Source organism: Paecilomyces variotii (genome assembly GCF_004022145.1).
Source record: "Paecilomyces variotii strain CBS 101075 chromosome Unknown C8Q69scaffold_6, whole genome shotgun sequence".
NCBI lineage: Eukaryota > Fungi > Ascomycota > Eurotiomycetes > Eurotiales > Thermoascaceae > Paecilomyces > Paecilomyces variotii.
The window spans coordinates 1,615,295-1,631,868 of NW_021167145.1; the positions used below are offsets into that span (position 1 = coordinate 1,615,295).

General features: G+C 50.8%; 7 protein-coding genes across 7 annotated transcripts; 4 read left to right on the forward strand and 3 right to left on the reverse strand.

Moving 5' to 3' along the window:
- Positions 1-70: 70 nt before the first annotated feature.
- C8Q69DRAFT_469751 (hypothetical protein) lies at positions 71-3,843 on the forward strand. The gene is made up of 6 exons (XM_028630785.1): positions 71-274; positions 331-440; positions 511-890; positions 945-1,227; positions 1,292-2,354; positions 2,419-3,843. The coding sequence occupies exons 1-6, from the start codon at positions 231-233 to the stop codon at positions 3,506-3,508; spliced, it is 2,970 nt and encodes a 989-aa protein (XP_028484968.1). The 5' UTR covers positions 71-230; the 3' UTR covers positions 3,509-3,843.
- Positions 3,844-4,220: 377 nt separating this feature from the next.
- Positions 4,221-6,932, reverse strand: C8Q69DRAFT_288755 (putative actin-binding protein). The gene is made up of 9 exons (XM_028626993.1): positions 6,613-6,932; positions 6,522-6,550; positions 6,403-6,462; positions 6,195-6,337; positions 6,095-6,143; positions 5,936-6,039; positions 5,415-5,876; positions 4,699-5,359; positions 4,221-4,643 (listed from the first exon to the last, which is right to left on the reverse strand). Exons 1-9 carry the CDS (start codon positions 6,644-6,646, stop codon positions 4,437-4,439), a joined length of 1,749 nt encoding a protein of 582 aa, XP_028484969.1. The 5' UTR covers positions 6,647-6,932; the 3' UTR covers positions 4,221-4,436.
- Positions 6,933-7,318: 386 nt separating this feature from the next.
- On the forward strand, positions 7,319-10,317 carry C8Q69DRAFT_445260 (putative kinesin family protein; the record flags this gene model as incomplete). Its single annotated transcript, XM_028629056.1, has 5 exons — positions 7,319-7,339; positions 7,393-7,555; positions 7,609-8,466; positions 8,521-10,085; positions 10,141-10,317. 5 exons carry the CDS (start codon positions 7,319-7,321, stop codon positions 10,315-10,317), a joined length of 2,784 nt encoding a protein of 927 aa, XP_028484970.1.
- A 330-nt stretch (positions 10,318-10,647) lies between these two features.
- C8Q69DRAFT_433719 (Alpha/Beta hydrolase protein) lies at positions 10,648-11,765 on the reverse strand (the record flags this gene model as incomplete). The annotated part of the gene is made up of 2 exons (XM_028628518.1): positions 11,654-11,765; positions 10,648-11,578 (listed from the first exon to the last, which is right to left on the reverse strand). The coding sequence occupies exon 2, from the start codon at positions 11,536-11,538 to the stop codon at positions 10,648-10,650; it is 891 nt and encodes a 296-aa protein (XP_028484971.1). The 5' UTR covers positions 11,539-11,578; positions 11,654-11,765.
- Positions 11,766-12,023: 258 nt separating this feature from the next.
- Positions 12,024-12,768, forward strand: C8Q69DRAFT_402863 (Mss4-like protein; the record flags this gene model as incomplete). Its single annotated transcript, XM_028627975.1, has 3 exons — positions 12,024-12,485; positions 12,547-12,667; positions 12,737-12,768. 3 exons carry the CDS (start codon positions 12,024-12,026, stop codon positions 12,766-12,768), a joined length of 615 nt encoding a protein of 204 aa, XP_028484972.1.
- Positions 12,769-13,074: 306 nt separating this feature from the next.
- C8Q69DRAFT_507689 (Conidiation protein 6-domain-containing protein) lies at positions 13,075-13,517 on the reverse strand (the record flags this gene model as incomplete). Its single annotated transcript, XM_028632911.1, has 3 exons — positions 13,075-13,159; positions 13,216-13,368; positions 13,444-13,517. 3 exons carry the CDS (start codon positions 13,515-13,517, stop codon positions 13,075-13,077), a joined length of 312 nt encoding a protein of 103 aa, XP_028484973.1.
- A 675-nt stretch (positions 13,518-14,192) lies between these two features.
- C8Q69DRAFT_289193 (hypothetical protein) lies at positions 14,193-15,249 on the forward strand. Its single transcript, XM_028626997.1, has 3 exons — positions 14,193-14,529; positions 14,585-14,846; positions 14,907-15,249. The coding sequence occupies exons 1-2, from the start codon at positions 14,325-14,327 to the stop codon at positions 14,755-14,757; spliced, it is 378 nt and encodes a 125-aa protein (XP_028484974.1). The 5' UTR covers positions 14,193-14,324; the 3' UTR covers positions 14,758-14,846; positions 14,907-15,249.
- The last annotated feature ends 1,325 nt before the right edge of the window (positions 15,250-16,574 follow it).

Sequence of the window (16,574 nt, forward strand, 5' to 3'; positions counted from 1 at the left end):
CGGCGAAAGGTTTTGCCGATCTTCTCCGGCGGGAGTCGAACCGACAATTTTAGCTACGGCGAAGATGCGTGAGACATGCGCCTCCATTCACCTCAGTCCAGCACGACCATGACGCCTTATTGATGTCCCTCACCGTCATGTTCGCGCTCATGCACATCGATTTCTATTCTTTCTTACCATCGTGAGCGCAACGGATTCATCGGCTGTCGAAGCCTCGAAGTGGCCTCAACATGGCTGTCGCCGATCAACCGTCGGCCTTGATGGACATCGCAAGGTGGGTGATGACCCGGACTTCTTGGTTATCTAGGCTTCAGGACTGATCGCATATAGCTCTCTTACCCAGGATGAGATTCCCTTTAAGCTGCGATGCGCCATCTGCAATAAGCTTGCAGTGAACGCCTTCCGCCTACCGTGCTGCGACCAGGCTATATGCGAAAACTGTACGTTCCCTGTTATTTATCACCTTTGCGCATGCTTTTCATATCGAGAAATATCCTGACCATGTTCTAGGCCAAGCGTCTTTGCCGGAAAGCTGCCCAGTCTGCGCGCACACGCCTATCTCTCCCGACCTCTGCAAGCCGAACAAAGCTCTCCGTACTACTCTGAAAGCCTTCTTGCGCACGGAGGAGAAAAAGCGGGAGAAGGAAAGGTCTTCAGCCACACCAGCGACGCCAGCTGCCGATCTTCCTGTCGATACAACCCCTTCACAGGCGGAAGCCCAGACGGCTCCACCTCCAGTTGACCAGGCGGATGCTGCCGATCAGCCAGTAAAATCAGCATCGGATGCTGAAACGAGACTGGAGGAACAAGCAGCTGAAGTTCCCCAATCGGAAAGCACTGCTGCAGCTGTAGCTGAGTCCAACGGCGATCAGACAGAAGCTGAAGTCGAGGTGAGCCATCCGTCATTTCAATATCCAAGACGACTGAAGCTAATTTTACTGCAGAAACCGCAGGACCAAAATGGCGTTTCTACCGCTGAAGGTGACGCCGGGGATGGAACCGTGGTCGAGGGAGATACCTCCGACCAGACGACCAACGCGGTGGATACGGAGCAGGCAGACGGTCCTCAACAGGAAAACATGCAGTTTCCGGGGGCGGTACCAAATGCTATGGGATTCGATATGAGTAATGGTGGATTTCCGAAGATGGGATGGAATGGTACTGGCGATTTCAACCCTGTGGCACAGTTTATGCCCGGTGGAATGTTCAATTTCCAGAACTCTATGGGTGAGTAATCTACCTGACATCGCTTTCTCTTTTATATGGAGCTTGAAACTAACTCGAGAGACAGGAATGCCCGGGATGGCGATGGACCCAATGGCCGCGAGTCAGGGGATGTTTGGAGGCTACGGGATGAACATGAATGGCATGAGCAATGGCATGAACATGGGAATGAATTTTAACGCTGGTCAAGGGATGTATGGAAGCTGGGACGGTTCACAAAACAATATGTGGAATGGAGGCCCAGATAAATTCAATCCAAATGCATTCGCGAATGGCATGGGCCCCGAATTCGGTGGTCCCTCTGGATTTGGCGGATATAATCACGGAAACTATCAGATGCAACAACAATTCCCTAACCAAGACTTCCAGAATGGCTTTTATGGCCCTGGATATGGCCGAGGCGGTGCCCGCGGCCGTGGCCGTGGTTTCTTCCAAGGTGGTCGGGGTCGTGGTGGCTTTGGTGGTTATATGCAGGCTAATTACCCAACTCACGCTAATCCCTCAGTCTATCCGAACCAGCAATCTCCTAGTGTTCAGCAGCAGAATGGCTTGTCGGGGCAGCAAGACACTCCAAATGGCCCCGGCTCAGTGACCTCTAGTGTTGCGAATAATAAGAAATCTAACGATGAACTTGCCACAACAGGCGAGAACGAGTTTAGTGAAGACCAGACTAAGGACACTACTGATGAAGCAGCCGGAGATGCGAAGGACGTGTCATCCGAAACCAAAGACGCATCAGCGTCATCTGCAGACCAACCGTCTACAGAGGAGCCAGAACTTCGTGGTATACCAACTATTGATAGTATTGAACAGCCCCCATACGGTCCAGGTATGGCCCCAGGTTTCACAGGGTTTGCGGCACCGACGGGACCAGGCTTTGGTAGGGGCGGGTTTCCCATGCGCGGAGGCTACCCAGGTGGTCGAGGAGGCGCCTTTATGAACGGCCTGACACCGGGAGGACATCAGCCTATAGTCCCGAACGAACCCAGAGGCCAAGGTGTTGCAGGTGCCCCGGCAGCGCCTAGGGCCATGAGAGAAGGCTTTCCTAATACAGGAATCCGTGGCAGAGGTTTCCATATCCAGGGACGAGCCTCTTTACCGCTGCAAAGATCAGGGGAGGATTCGAGAAGGTACGTTCAAATACACTGACAGCTTAATTATAATAAGATGCGGTACATTTGTTAACATATCTAGTGTCACTCCCGCAACCCGCCAGGGAGAGTCGCAGGCGCAGTCGAAAGCCGGATCGAGATCGCCATCGAGAGCGCGAGAAAGATCCGGATCCAGATCTAGATCAAGGTCCAGGTCCCCATCTCGCCAACAGTCGCGGGGTCATCGTCATCGTCGCCGATCTGAAAGCATATATGCCAGCGATGAGGATCGAGAGCGTCGGCGTGAGCGCCATCGGAAGAAGTCCCGTCGCGATGATGAAGAGGAGTTGAGACCGGTTCGCGAGAAAGACACCCGCTCACGTTCACGTTCTCTTGAGTCCACAAGGAGATCTCACCGTCGAGACAGGGATATAGATCGAGACCGAGACAGGCACCGTTCTCATCGATCCCACCGTCATCGCAGCCGCAGTCGAAGCGCCGACCGAAAGGGAGAGTCCCGGCACAACGATCAGTATTCCGTCGCGCCTGAAGAGAATGGGGCCTCTTCTCGGGAAAAGACCTCGCTCTCTGGAGAACCGCGCGACCTCACTACCCGGATCAGTAGCAGCTATCGATCTGGAAAGGAGCGTTCCAGTCGTCGCGAAGACGAACGGGAAAGTCGACATCATGACCGCGACCGCGATCGCGATCGTGAACGCAATCGTGATCGGGATAGACCCCGAGACGGGGACCGGGACAGGGACCGGGAGCGAGGTCGAGATCGAGATCGAGAGAAGGATCGTAAACGCTCACGTCGGGACCGTTCTGAATCCCCTGCTGATAGCGAGTACTCCCGACACCACTCACGGCGGACCAAACGCCATCGGGACGATTCTCGTGTTGGAAACCGAGATCGCAACGGTGACAAGGCCGCGAGGCCTACCGAATCAGAAAAGGACCCGCATACTCTGGAGCGCGAGGCACGCAATCGCGAGCGGTTGCTGAAAGAACAGCAACGACGGGAAGCCATGGTCGCGGAGCGCGACGGCAAGAACGGCAGAAGACGTCAGAGCAGGCCTGAAAGAGGCCTCACCGGCGGACGGAGACTGAGTTACAAGTACGAGGATGAGGAGAGTGATCGGACTCGGGCAGCACGCATCGAGGAGGAAAGAGAGGCTGCTAGATGGGATTAAAAGTTTGGCTTTAATCGTGGCATAGCATGTGCATTGCAGCATGCGTCTAGCGCAGCCATCTTACGAGAATATGTCGATATCCTCGATGGGAAGAATGGACTTCCCCCCGGCCTTTCTCGGTAGTGAGGAGTCAGGAGCCTGGTCTCAAAGATTCCCTTTTGCCAGCATGTTTCACTTTGATCCGGTCCATGTACTTGCACAACGCAATGCCGCGGCTACTGGTATGCATTTAGATAGAGTCTGTCAATATCCACGGGACCTTAGGTGATAGAATATAATGCGAGGATCAGCATCATAGAGGAATGAGAGAGTGTGAACCAATACAAAGTCAGAATACTTTGCTCGTATGTCGTCCTACGTTGTTTAGCATCTGATTTCAACATCTCCAGATAGGAAAACTGGTAAAGCCAAAGAAGCGGTGGCGTATGAATGAATGAATTCGGCCTGCTGAGGATGTATCTAAATCTGAAGGCAAGGACAATGAGACAGGACATCATGAACAATAGTATACTGAAATTCGGAACCAATGAATCACTCAATGATCAGATAGACAGAAAGGCTCGCTCGCTTCGCTTTCGCTGGGAAAAAAGAAACCAAGGCCATTGAAATTCACTTCTGTTCCCGCTATATTGAGACTTTAACTTTTTGTCGTTGCAATCCCGAATTCTGTTTTGTTTTTCTTTGGTGAGACAAGCATGGGTGGACTGGGAATACCGATCAACATTGATGTGACTAGAAATCTGTACAATGAAATGTAGTTACAACGAGGCAAGCATGGTCCCTGGATGGCCTGTCAGCTAACCTGACTGGAGAACACGAATCGTATGACAATGTGACAAGAAGAGCTGGTGTCGACGCCCCTAAATCAGGATTAAGCGGGTCTGGCGTTCGATTGCAGCTGAATACTGCTGGCGAAACATTGTTCAGTTTATCCCAGCTTAGCTTTCAAGGCCTCTATTTCGTTAGTCAGCTGTTGAACATGCTCAGCCTGAGATGCGATTGTCTTCGTCTGCTCGGCAATAAGTTCCTTGATGGCCTGCATCTCTCGCTGGACCGCATCCGTCGGGATCGAAGTTGCCGATGCCGGTGAAGTAGCCGTTGCAGTGGGAGTGCTGGCGGCAGAAGCCGGTGTTGGCTAAGGATAATGTTAGCCAAGTTGTTTGAATTCAATCAAGATATCTGTGACTCACCTGGCTGGCGCTAGGACTGGGCCTGGACTCGACCACTTTCTCCTTTGTGGGGGAGACAGTAATAGAAGGCCGTTCCACGGGCTTGGAAACCTCCTCGAAGCTGGAGCTATCGTCTGCCTCCTCCTTCTCTTCATCATCAGCGAACTTGTTGACCATAGCTGCCATAGACGCTCCCTGGTCTTTCATTGAGGGTGGAGGCGCCCTGTAAGTAGGTGTTGCTGCCGGTGCGGGTTCTGGGGCCTTCTTCGCAGGCTCGGGCTTAGATTCTGCTTCGGCAGGCTTGATAGTCGACGTAGGCGCGTCCTGCACGCCAGTGACTTCTTTCAGACCAGCCCCATCGTACAGACTGGCAAGCGAGATCTTGGGGGGAATAGCTTCCTTGCCGGAAAACCATTCTGAAGGACTCATAGCCGGCTTAAGACCGATGGTAGGGGGGTAGATATCGTCTTGGAACATCTCCGAGCGCCGCGGCACGATGAATGAGACCGGCTCGATGTAAGTGTCGTTGACCGTCTTGTAGGCCCGAACCACCTCGTTCTCGTGCATGTTGACACCGCGCTTGGGCATGAAAGCGATTCCGCGCTGAGGGTCGCCCGACTTGTACTCCGCGAGATACTCGAATTTGTCGTTTTCGTACTCAAAGTACCGGATGTTACCATCACTAAGGTTGTCAGCAAAGAATGGTATAGCGTAGCAGAAATGCCGAGGTTACTTACCCTCTACCAGCGAGGTACAGACACTGCGTACCATCGTCCCAGAACGGCATGCATACACCGGATATGGAGTCCAAGACCTTGAAGCCATTGATGGGTTCGCGGGGGGCACGGATATCCCATAGAGCCAGCTGGCGGTCACTCATCTTTGAAAAGCCTGTAGTCGCAACGCGGTCGTGCTCACCCAGCCAGACAGCTCGACTGTTCTTGGCACCCGAATGACCCTGTGTCTCTTGCGCAGGGCGCTCCTGGCGGACATCCCATACTCGCAGCTTCTTGTCTCGCGAGGTTGTAACGAGAAGAGAACCGTTGGCACTCCAGGACTGCGACTGCACCGCGTCTCCGATATTCAGCGTCAACTTGGAAGCACCAGCCTCGATATCCCAAATCTTGATTGTGAAGTCTCCGGAGGCCGAGGCGAGGATATTCTCAGCGGCGGGGTTAAAGAGCACGTGTCCAACCTTCCTGTTGTCATTGTTAGAAACAACGATCTATCTTGGAGTGAGAGAAAGCGACCAGCTGACCTAGGATGACCGCTGAGCTTGCCTACGGGGGCAATGTCCTGGATGTCGTCTGGTTCTACATCCGGGCGGAGGGTGAAGTTGTCAGGAACACGCCAAAGGAAGATCTAGGGGCGAGGAAGTAAGCACGGTGACGATTCCCGATGGTCCAGGGAGCCATACCTTGCCGTCATCGGAGCAGGAAGCTATCAAGTCATCATTGAACGGATTCCTAGAGACATTTAACTCGCTGTTACAGTTATATGCCCTCCGCAGTACTTACCAGTCCGTGTCGAGCACCACCGCGGTGTGGCCACGAAATAGGGGGATTCTCTCAGGGAGCTTCCCCCGCTCCTCGAGAGGGATGACAGCGAATGCACCACCACCGCCAGACTCCCAATTTACCGACAGATATTTGGGGTTGACCTAGTCGCCTGTCTGTGAGAACACTGCCAGGAGCCGTATCGCATCCACGGGGCGCAAGACCGTACCTTGACGAGGTTGGTATCCCAAGCATTTCTGGAGACCCGGAGATTATCGTAGCATTGTTCCTAGTAGCACCATCAGTCACGACGGTCCCTGGTTGACATTATCCCGCCAGAATGGGTACCTTTCTCGTAGAACGCCCGAAGACGTGTCCTATTGCGGTGCGGCATTAGCAGCTCGATGCGGACACGGAGGCGATTCGAGGCGCAACTTACGATACTTCGACGAACGGACGAAACGACCAGACATGACCGGAGAGACTGTTTCTTCAGACCGATGGGAAAAGGTACGGACTACCAGACATGAGAATGGCCTCAAGGGCTCTTGGAATTGAAAGTTGGTCGAAAGTTGGTCGTCTGAAGCACCACCACAGCTCCCAGGCCGCCTTTGGGTCTAGCGAAACGCGGCCGGCGGAACCGGGGGGTTTTAACACCCCCCACGCACCGCAACGGCTTCAGGATATTCGAGGAGCTTTCCCGCTGGTTACTTGAAAGAAAAGCACTACAAAGCGTATCTACGATCGGTCGGATGGCAGTACCACTCCAATTACTATGGAATGCATTCAAAACCCAGCCTGCCTGTACCATTGTCGTATCAAAACCTGGTATTTACCTTGAAGTTTACCATCACGTGGGGCAGATGGTGTCTTTCCGGATCGGTGCTAGCGTACCCGTAGTGGCAGATGACTAAGCTGGATTTGTTTACGCCGTCTCTCCGGGTAACAACCTAACTAACTATTATTATTAGTGAAGAGCGTGCCTCCTGTTAACTGTCCCATCATCCATCGTGCAACTGTGCGATGCTCTGCTGCCCTCTATTTCTTGGTTTTTTCATTCATTCCTGGTTCTGATCAGCGCGCTGCTGGAATCCCCTGTTTGGTCAACTACTTTGGCTCGCTGGGGGCCTCTCCATCAATCCAGCATGGATGACGAGAATTCAGTGGTAACACAACCTGCTGTCGCAGGCCCAGTATCATTTGCTGACTGAGATGCCAGACTCAACCTAGGATCACGCGAAGCAGGATTCCGGCGCAGACAAAGGGTCTGAACGAGATGGATCAGTCCCATGCAAACTCGAGATCGGGGCTTCCTGCGCCCTCGGGGCTTCCCAAGCCGGGATCGATCGCGCAGATATACAGCAAGCCGCCTGGCATGGCGCGTAAGTGGTTTTGAGGACATTGCAATGTTCTCGGTATTCTGACATTTGAGAAGCGGCTACTCGGTCGAAGACAGCAGCCCAATCATCGATAGATACGAGGAAAGGCGGACTGGTCGCGCCGGCGAGTACGCGAGCAACCGACGGCACTGCAAAGCCTCTTACCCGCACGAAATCTTACGTGTCATCTGCATCCTCTCGAAACACGTCGACATCCTCGCGGACAAGGTCAAATACATCATATTCAGCCACTGTTGGGCCTGGCACACGACCAGCTGGCTTTGGGATCGCTCGCCCGCAGACATCACTTAGTGGCACCCGGAAACCCCCTGCTTCATCTGGCAAGCGACCAGCGACATCGATGGACATTCGCGAGGAAGAATCACCTGGAAGCGTCCTTAGGAAAAGAAAGGGTACGCATAGATCTTATTGTCCTTCCATACCCACCTCAACCCCGCATTCCGTACTACCCGATTCGAATGGATATCGAAATGGCACATGGGACTGCAGCTCGAATGGTCAAGGTTCAGAGATTGGTGATCGCGACAGCTTATGCAGCGCGATGTCTGATCTTTCCCTCAGATCCAAGTTTAAGCCAGTCATGGAACCCAGCCAGCACAGTGACTTTACCCAATGCTCTCTTAAGCACGACCCACCGAAACAAATGTGCCCAAATTCTGCAGCATGTCTCCCTGTGACCCGTTCCCCGTCTCCTCCCAAGCATAGAACTCCGTTGAAGACCCAGAAAAGGATCCCACAATTTCTAACCAAAGATTCAGACACAAAAGCCTGGGACCATGACACTCAAGTTCGCAACATCGATGAAATATGTGAAACTCTTTTTGCCAAAATGAGCCAGGCAGGCCAAGAAAGTTTCGGTCTCAAAGAGACAGTGGATATATACAAGTCTCGAGGTGGGTCAATATAACTATTCGTATTCTCCTCTATCAGACTGCTAATTGACAAAGTCAATGAGTTGGAGGCATCGCGGACAGAACTCAATGAGAAGAACGTCTCACTGCGAGTTGAAATTGAGACGATGAGGACTCGTCTCGAAGCAACCGAACACGCGCTCAAGGAGGCCGAGAGGGACCACGAGATAGCAATGGATGAGATTGCCGCGCGTCAACGAGCTGAAGCCGAGAGCATAAAAGAAGAAGCAAAAAGAGAGCTTGAGTCTCTAGCTTCCAAACATCAAGGAGAGATTCGCGAGCTCGAAAGACGTCTGGACCATGAGTTAGAAGAGGAAAGGCTACTGCACCAGCGTGAGACGAACCGCATCATGTCCGAGCGCACCTTGGACTCGCAACGCGGCCAGATCGAGCTCGAGAACAAAGATCGTGAACTTGCTAGACTCCGGGCAGATCTTGAAGTGGTGCGTGATGACTTGGAACGACAGCGACAAACCAATCGTGAGCTTCGCCAGAATCTTGACACAGCAAGCGGCAACAGCGTGACGCTAGAATCGTCTGTCCGTGCGCTGAAGGCGAGAATCGAGTTCCTCGAATCCGGTAACCAGGAACAGTCAGCAGCATTTGAACATCTCCAGCAGCAACTAACTAACGCACTTGCTGAGACGAATGAGGCGAAGGAGAAGCTGAGAAAAGAAGAAACGTTGCGGAGGAAATTGCACAACCAGGTCCAGGAGCTTAAAGGAAACATTCGAGTGTTTTGTCGAGTTCGACCGTCACTAGAGGCAGAACCCGCAGACGAGGTCGCCCAGATCCAGTTTCCTGACAACGACAGCGATTGCAAGGAGATTTCAGTACTAGGACCCGAGGAGAGAAGCAGTCTTGGTAACATCAGCAGGAAGAACAACGCATTTTCCTTTGACAGAGTGTTTGGGCCTCGTACCCACAATGCTGAAGTTTTTGAGGAAATCAGCCAGCTGGTCCAGAGCGCGCTAGACGGGTACAACGTCTGCATCTTCTGCTATGGACAGACCGGGAGTGGTAAGACATATACCATGTCTTCAGAAGATGGGATGATCCCACGGGCTGTGCACCAAATATATGACACGGCAAAGAGCCTAGAAGAGAAGGGCTGGGTATACACTATGGAGGGCAATTTCGTCGAAGTCTATAACGAGAACATCAATGATTTGCTTGGGAAAGCCGAAGAGTTCGACAAGAAGAAGCATGAGATTCGGCATGACATGCAAAGGTGCAAGACTACTATCACCGATATCACCACTGTGACCCTTGACTCCCCGGAGATGGTGGAGTCGATTCTTCGCCGTGCCGCAGCAAATAGATCAGTTGCGGCTACCAAAGCCAACGAGAGATCCTCTCGCTCCCATTCCGTCTTTATCTTGAAGCTTATCGGGGAGAATAGCTTTACGAAAGAAAGGAGCGAGGGCACACTTAACCTGGTTGATTTGGCGGGTAGTGAACGCCTCAGTCACAGTGGCGCAACCGGAGAGCGCCTGAAGGAGACTCAGAGCATCAACCGAAGTCTAAGCTGCTTGGGCGATGTCATTGGTGCTCTGGGCCAGGGCAAGGAAGGCGGACATATTCCTTACCGGAATAGCAAGGTACGTTTTACAAACCGTGTGATTTTCGCTTCATGAACTAACGCTCTTATCGCAGCTCACTTATCTTCTCCAATTTTCTCTCGGAGGCAACTCGAAGACGCTCATGTTCGTCATGGTTAGTCCTTTGCAGGCTCATCTGGGCGAAACATTGACGAGTCTTAAGTTCGCAACCAAGGTACACAATACGCACATTGGAACGGCCAAACGACAAACTAGAGTCAAAGACTCGTAGAACCTTTGAGATACCATTTTATTTTGTCAATTTTGCTGCTTCTGGGTATTCTTTAGCGCCGAAGCATTGGACATATTGTGCAGTTGGGGCGTTACTGGTGTACTGGCTCCCTCCAAAGAGAGTCTTTTCTATTTGCCTTTTGTGTTTGTATGTGGATACCGGACTATCTGCCGTATGACCGTTATGACCTTGTACCCCGAGATTTAATACAAATAGCTACCGTGCCAGCCATGCATACTGTATGCCCTTCGATGAGTACCACTACTACACGACCTACGGTATTGAGAAGCAACTAGACCAGTTAAGGCACGGCTCGAGAGTAGTGTCGTGCTAACTTGATAAGAAGACCACGATGTCATGGAGTGTTTCTTCCGTTTTCTCTAACATTGGGATGTGACCGCAATTATCGTAGATGATCAACTTTGCATCTGAGATGCCCTCCTTCGTTCGGTATGCGTTTCCCAGCTCACATATGAGGTCCTGTCGGCCGAAGATGATCAACGTTTTTGCCTTTACATCCCCCAGTCTCGCTTTCATCAGCGGGGGATTTTCTTGCTTCATGTCGCTCACCCTTTGTGCACGATAACAGTAGGACGACTGGATCTGATCCACAAATATTGTCTCAAATTGCGGAAGATGCCGTTCCGGATCAACGAAGTACAGCGGCGGAACATGCCTTGAGAGCTGCAAGAAGTCCTCGTCCGTCTTGACGCTGTGTGACACGTACCACTCAAATGCATCTTTATATTGCTCATCGTCTTTGCATTGCAGTAGCAGTGAATGTTCGCGGAAGCCCACCAGACGATGGCTGATCAGAATGAGTTTCTTGACTCGGGATGGGTACTTCTCCGCATATCCGAGGACAATGGACCCGCCATTCGAGTGGCCAAGGAGTGCAGGAAAATAGTCCAGGCCGAGATGTATTCGAAGCACTTCAAGATCTTCAGACATATGGGTCATCGTGCCCATCTGGGTCTCGTCGGGGGGCGCGGTGGAACCACCAGTTCCCCGCGGGTGAGGAAAGAGAAGCATAAAGTGCTCCTCAAGAGGCGCCAGGCAGACTTGCAAGTACCGCGAGCCCGGACCCCAGCCAGGACATTGAACCACCAAAAGTGGCTTTGTCGCATCATTATCCCCGTGTATCAAATACTCTAGTGTCAAGCTATTTCTGGGGTTCGTGAAGGTGTGGCATCCTGCGGAGAGCGGAGAGTCGGGCGACATGAAGGCGAGTTTTCGAAGCCGAGAAACTGGGGTTATATCCCTTTAGAAAAACATTAGCAACTAACTATTTAACTTGAGGATGACTACGAAGTCAGGCGAAATAATTAGATTCTACCTAAATATAGCTGAGCTTGTCTCCGAGGTCCCTGGTGGCCATTCCCAATTAGGAATCCGAACCAACTGACCTCAATATATAGCAGTAGCTGTGCTTGTCGAGTTTGCACTTGAACTCGAGAATATTGTATCTATCCTCTAAATACTGTTCATCAGGTCTCACTTGCTCCTAAATTCTATTTTCGTTATAGACCGCAGGATTGAATTGACGACTCCTTGTTCGCATCAGTCGTCCAATGACGTCAACCATGAGAACACATCGCGAAACAAGAATCGAGTCCCAGGAGCTCGCATATCTGCTTTCTTCAGTGGACTTGAGAATGTCATCTATTTTTCTATACGCATTAATTTTCTCTTCCATGCATGCATAGATGAATCGCATCGCGCTCGTCACCAGACATCTCCGCCGGCCGCTTCAACCATATCAGGTCATTCTATCTGCAACACGTCCATTCTCGACCTTCCCTGGATCCAATATGCCGACATATACCGGATCCTGTTACTGCCGCGCGATTGAGTATGAACTTGAGCTGGCCTCACCAGATGAGGCGCGCACCTCTTTGTGTCATTGTCGGAACTGCAAGGTGAGAATGTCCTTGGCCTGCTCACCTGTTCCTCTAAGACAACTCAAAAAGAGGTGGGAATGGAGGGCTGACCCATTATTTCTGCAGAAAGCTTTTGGGACCAATTATGGTTTGACGGCCAAAGTGCCCAAAGATGCGCTGCGATATACCAAAGGTAAAATAAAGGAGCACGTGGCGGATAATGGGAGTGGTGCACTGCTGCATCGAGAGTTTTGCGACAACTGCGGAAGTTTTATCCTGGAATATGGTGTATGTGACCTCTGAAATATTGTGATACTGAAGCCATAGGCTGATGTACTGTGTTCTATAGGATGCGGTGAAGGACAAGTTCCGCTATATTTGTGTCGGCTCGCTGGACACTCCAGAGGCACTACCGCCCAAAGGCGAATTCTTCTGCAAGTCTCGGGTTAGCTGGATGCCTGAGATTCCCAGTAGGTGGCCTTTTGCTTATCCTTAGCCCCTTCGCTGGATTCTGGTGATGTTGGCTCTAACGTATCTAGATGTTTTCCACAAGCGGGAGATCAAGGAGTAAATAGTTTGCATGTACAAGGAATCCCCATGTATTATAACAAAATATATGACAAACTAAATATTATGTTCAAAAGTAACTATCACAAGACTAGGCTCGCTTCTCGCGCCAAGGATGGGACGGTCAGCATGGTATTTCAGGAGACGCGTTATCACCCAAATTGATTCACATAACAACATAACTAAAAGAGCAACGAGCACGGCCAATATCTGCGTTGTTGATTAACCTATATTTACACATCCCATGATAATCTACAAGTAGTAATACATTCGAAACAGAACTATCAGAACATAGAGTAGCACTATCAGTTTACTCTTCAGGCTGACCCATGTTCTCCAGCTTCTCTCTAGCCCTCTCCTTTCCTTGGTCGGTTACATTAGGTCTGTGCGTTGCACTTTATATAATGTCAGTTATTCCTGTCTTCGATAGACCTGCCAGTGCACCACTTACGCTTTATAGCCTGCGGCTACCCTAGTGGGGTCCACGTTCTGTCCGCGTTTATTGTACAGCTCCTGGCGAGGTTCATCCCCATGAAGCTCGTTGTCCAGGACGTCTTGAGCGTGCTGCTTCGCTTCTTTGGATACGCGGGGGTTCTTGAGAGTACTGATCATTGTCAGCTCGCCGAATGGGAAAGGGGACTTCTGCACGGAGTGTTATACGAGCAGAAGGATAACATACGCTTTGAAGCCGCGCATGGCGTTGACGCGGTCCTCGGTGGAAGCTCTGATACTAGGGTCGTCCTGAGATGCCATTTTCTAGATTAAACGTGTAAAGTTCTCTCGTGCTTTTTTTCGTACTGATAAATCAAAAGTAACAGTAAGTAAAAACTCTCAAATGCCTCGGCGAGGCGAGTTTGGTCAATTTATGCGAAACGTACAAGAAGAAACTACAACGGCCACCGATTTTGCCTGGATATCATTAGCGGATCTGGGTCCGTCACGAGCCCGTCATATTTAGCTCATTGTTGAATCAGAAAGCTAAAGCTCGATGTAATAAAGCCTGAAGGATGGCCAGTAAATGCACATGGATCTGGATTCATAGTGAACACGATCTGCATGCGGAGAACCTGTTGATCAACGAGCTTGTCTGGCTAGACCATGCAGTCCCCTTGACCATCAGGCCAGGCCGTAGTCGATGGAAGATTATTGAGAGAATGAGGTGCTCATCTCATTCATGCCCTAGCATTGTTTCGTTGAATTTCGACACAACGCCATCTGGAGGCGATCGGTCCCCCGCAGCTTTCATTGGAAGGGAAAAGTTGGCGTTATGTGCCCCAGTGACGTCCGACTAACCTTATCGACCTCTGATATTGAGCACGCTATCCATCAATATCCATAGACGACATGAATGCCCCAAAGATGGATGGTGCTGTTGATGTCAATGTTGCGTCGTGCCATGAATGGTCGAGATCCTGCAGGATAAATACATAGCTCCTGGCGGATTTCTCAGGCCCCGGGATTTCAGAGATATCAAATCATTATAATATACAACATCACAATCATTAACACCATTCTGATAAATATCTGCCCTCGAAAGCCATCTCAAAAAGGCTGATCACCATGTCAAACAGCGTCGAGAGGGAAGCCGAGGACAACTACGAGGCGGAGAATGACCCTTCTCCAGTCTCCGGAAGAGTCATTGATGACTCCTACGCCTACTCTGAGACACAGCCCGAACTGAGGAACCAGGTTCCCATCCAAAGGGACGAGGACGACTTCGAGGACCCCGTCCAGCCTCCATACGCCAACAGCAACGAGCAGCTGCGTAAGTATACCGAATGACTTAAATTACTGGAGACGCCATGCTGATATGTCTCAAGAGGACGATGAGAGGGAGGCTATCGACCAGAACAACATCCTCGGTGGTGATCGATTGCGCCACGCCAAAGCTCGTTCCTCGACGGGTTACAACGAAGGACCGGATGAGAACGATCTGCCCGAAGACGTCGCCGGCGGCGATAATGGACGCTCTGCCACCCGTCGATTGTCGTAAAGCCATGAATGTTTCGCGGGGGTCTTGAAATATACCAATGTCATGGATAATGGAATGGAGTAACGCGGCTTGACTGGCACCTGTATCTAGTAAATACCTACCTCTGTACATTAATCTCAAAACTTCGATAGTGTTAACTGTATCATCAGAAACATCCTAGCATTCGTGTCTTCTGTTGCACAGCGACGGCTCGTAGGATGGTCCAGAGAGCCACATCTTAACTAGATCGTATTTCCAAAATAATAATATAAGCTGAATCACCTCATTGTGATGTGAGAGGCGATTTCGACGTCGCTGCCATGTAATCTGACTAAGCTTTCCTCTTTCGGGCCGTCTGATTGGATAGAGAACAATGATCATATACCGCCTTCCGAATATCCAATTCTGCCAGGCATAAATTGGCTGTGAAAATTCTCACCGCTTTCTCGCGAGGACAGCTCGCATTTGCGATAACATTCAGGACCAGAGATCTTTTGGAACTGGCCAGTCCTCCATCATGAACTTTCCTCTCTCGTCTCTCCAATATTGCCAGCATTTCTCGGAGTGTTATCGAAATCTGTCGAATGCCATCGGTTTTATTCTTATCCTCGGCGGTCCTAGACCAACAGCATCTTTGATGACACCGGCAGTAATTCCTTGAACTGCTCCATTGAGGATTGTGTCAACTCGATTCAACGCTGGGTTATAACTATTGGGGAGAAGATATGAGCCCTGGTTGGCTCCCACGACAATATGAAGGGCGTACTATCCGCATTAAAGTTCCAACTCACCCTGCATTGACGGTGCATTATTTGGACTAAAAATCCCTGTGATAGCTACAACTGGCCCGAGGATGACAGGAAATCTGGAAACAAGAGCGTTGCTCAGGAATACTGGCTCTCAGATGCCATTTATTTACTGCAAGTAGCTCATACCGAGATGGGCATTCGCATTCATGAGATGTCAAGACTGGTGTCACACATTCCCCTGGAGTCAAGGCAAAGTAAGCAACAACGGAGGTGGGCCGGGCATACTCGAGATATACTGGATGCCGGACATTCGCCACGGAGGCACCTTCTAGACGCACGGGGTATATTGCGCATGGTTCTCCGCATATTCAACAAATCTCTGAAATGCGGGGGGTTATCTGGACCACAGAATCAGTGGTGAAAGAGTTGAAAACGATTCTTGACAACAAGATGACCCCGGTCTGGTGCAATGTTCGTCTTGTCGGACACACGTGGGTTGGGGATATCATCGAAGCTGAAGGCTTCCTGATAGGCCCAGACATTCCATAGATCGTCCTGGTAACTACCAAGGGGACCTTTTTCCGGACCGGTCGCGGAATGTCGGTCCAAAGCTCAGAAGGTTCCACTCGTTAACCCTGGTACGTAGATAATTATGGTTACGGCGGCATTGCCCGACATACGTACTTCCCACAAAGTGTCTTGACAATAATAACCGATCGCCTCCTTGATTTGAGATTTTTGGCTGCTAGGTCGAGTTGATTCCATGGGGAACATCTAGATCTCGTCGCATACTTCCAGATAGCTACAACCACAGGAGAATCGGTCACATGAGTTTCCCAGTGTTAACTGCGCCTTTGCATCGTCCAAGCGTCAATCTCTTTTCGGGGACATGGCTATTGGCAGCAAGAACCTGGGAAGAACCGGGAGATGATAATAATATTAAAGCTATCTACCACCCAAAAAGGCTAGGGTCAGTGACAATTCTTGCCGACCCCGCTTCATAGCTGCGATGCCAGCTGTATGTATGTACGACCAATGCTCTTGATCGTCATGATACACCACAGGTGACTTTACGCCTTGCCTATCTCG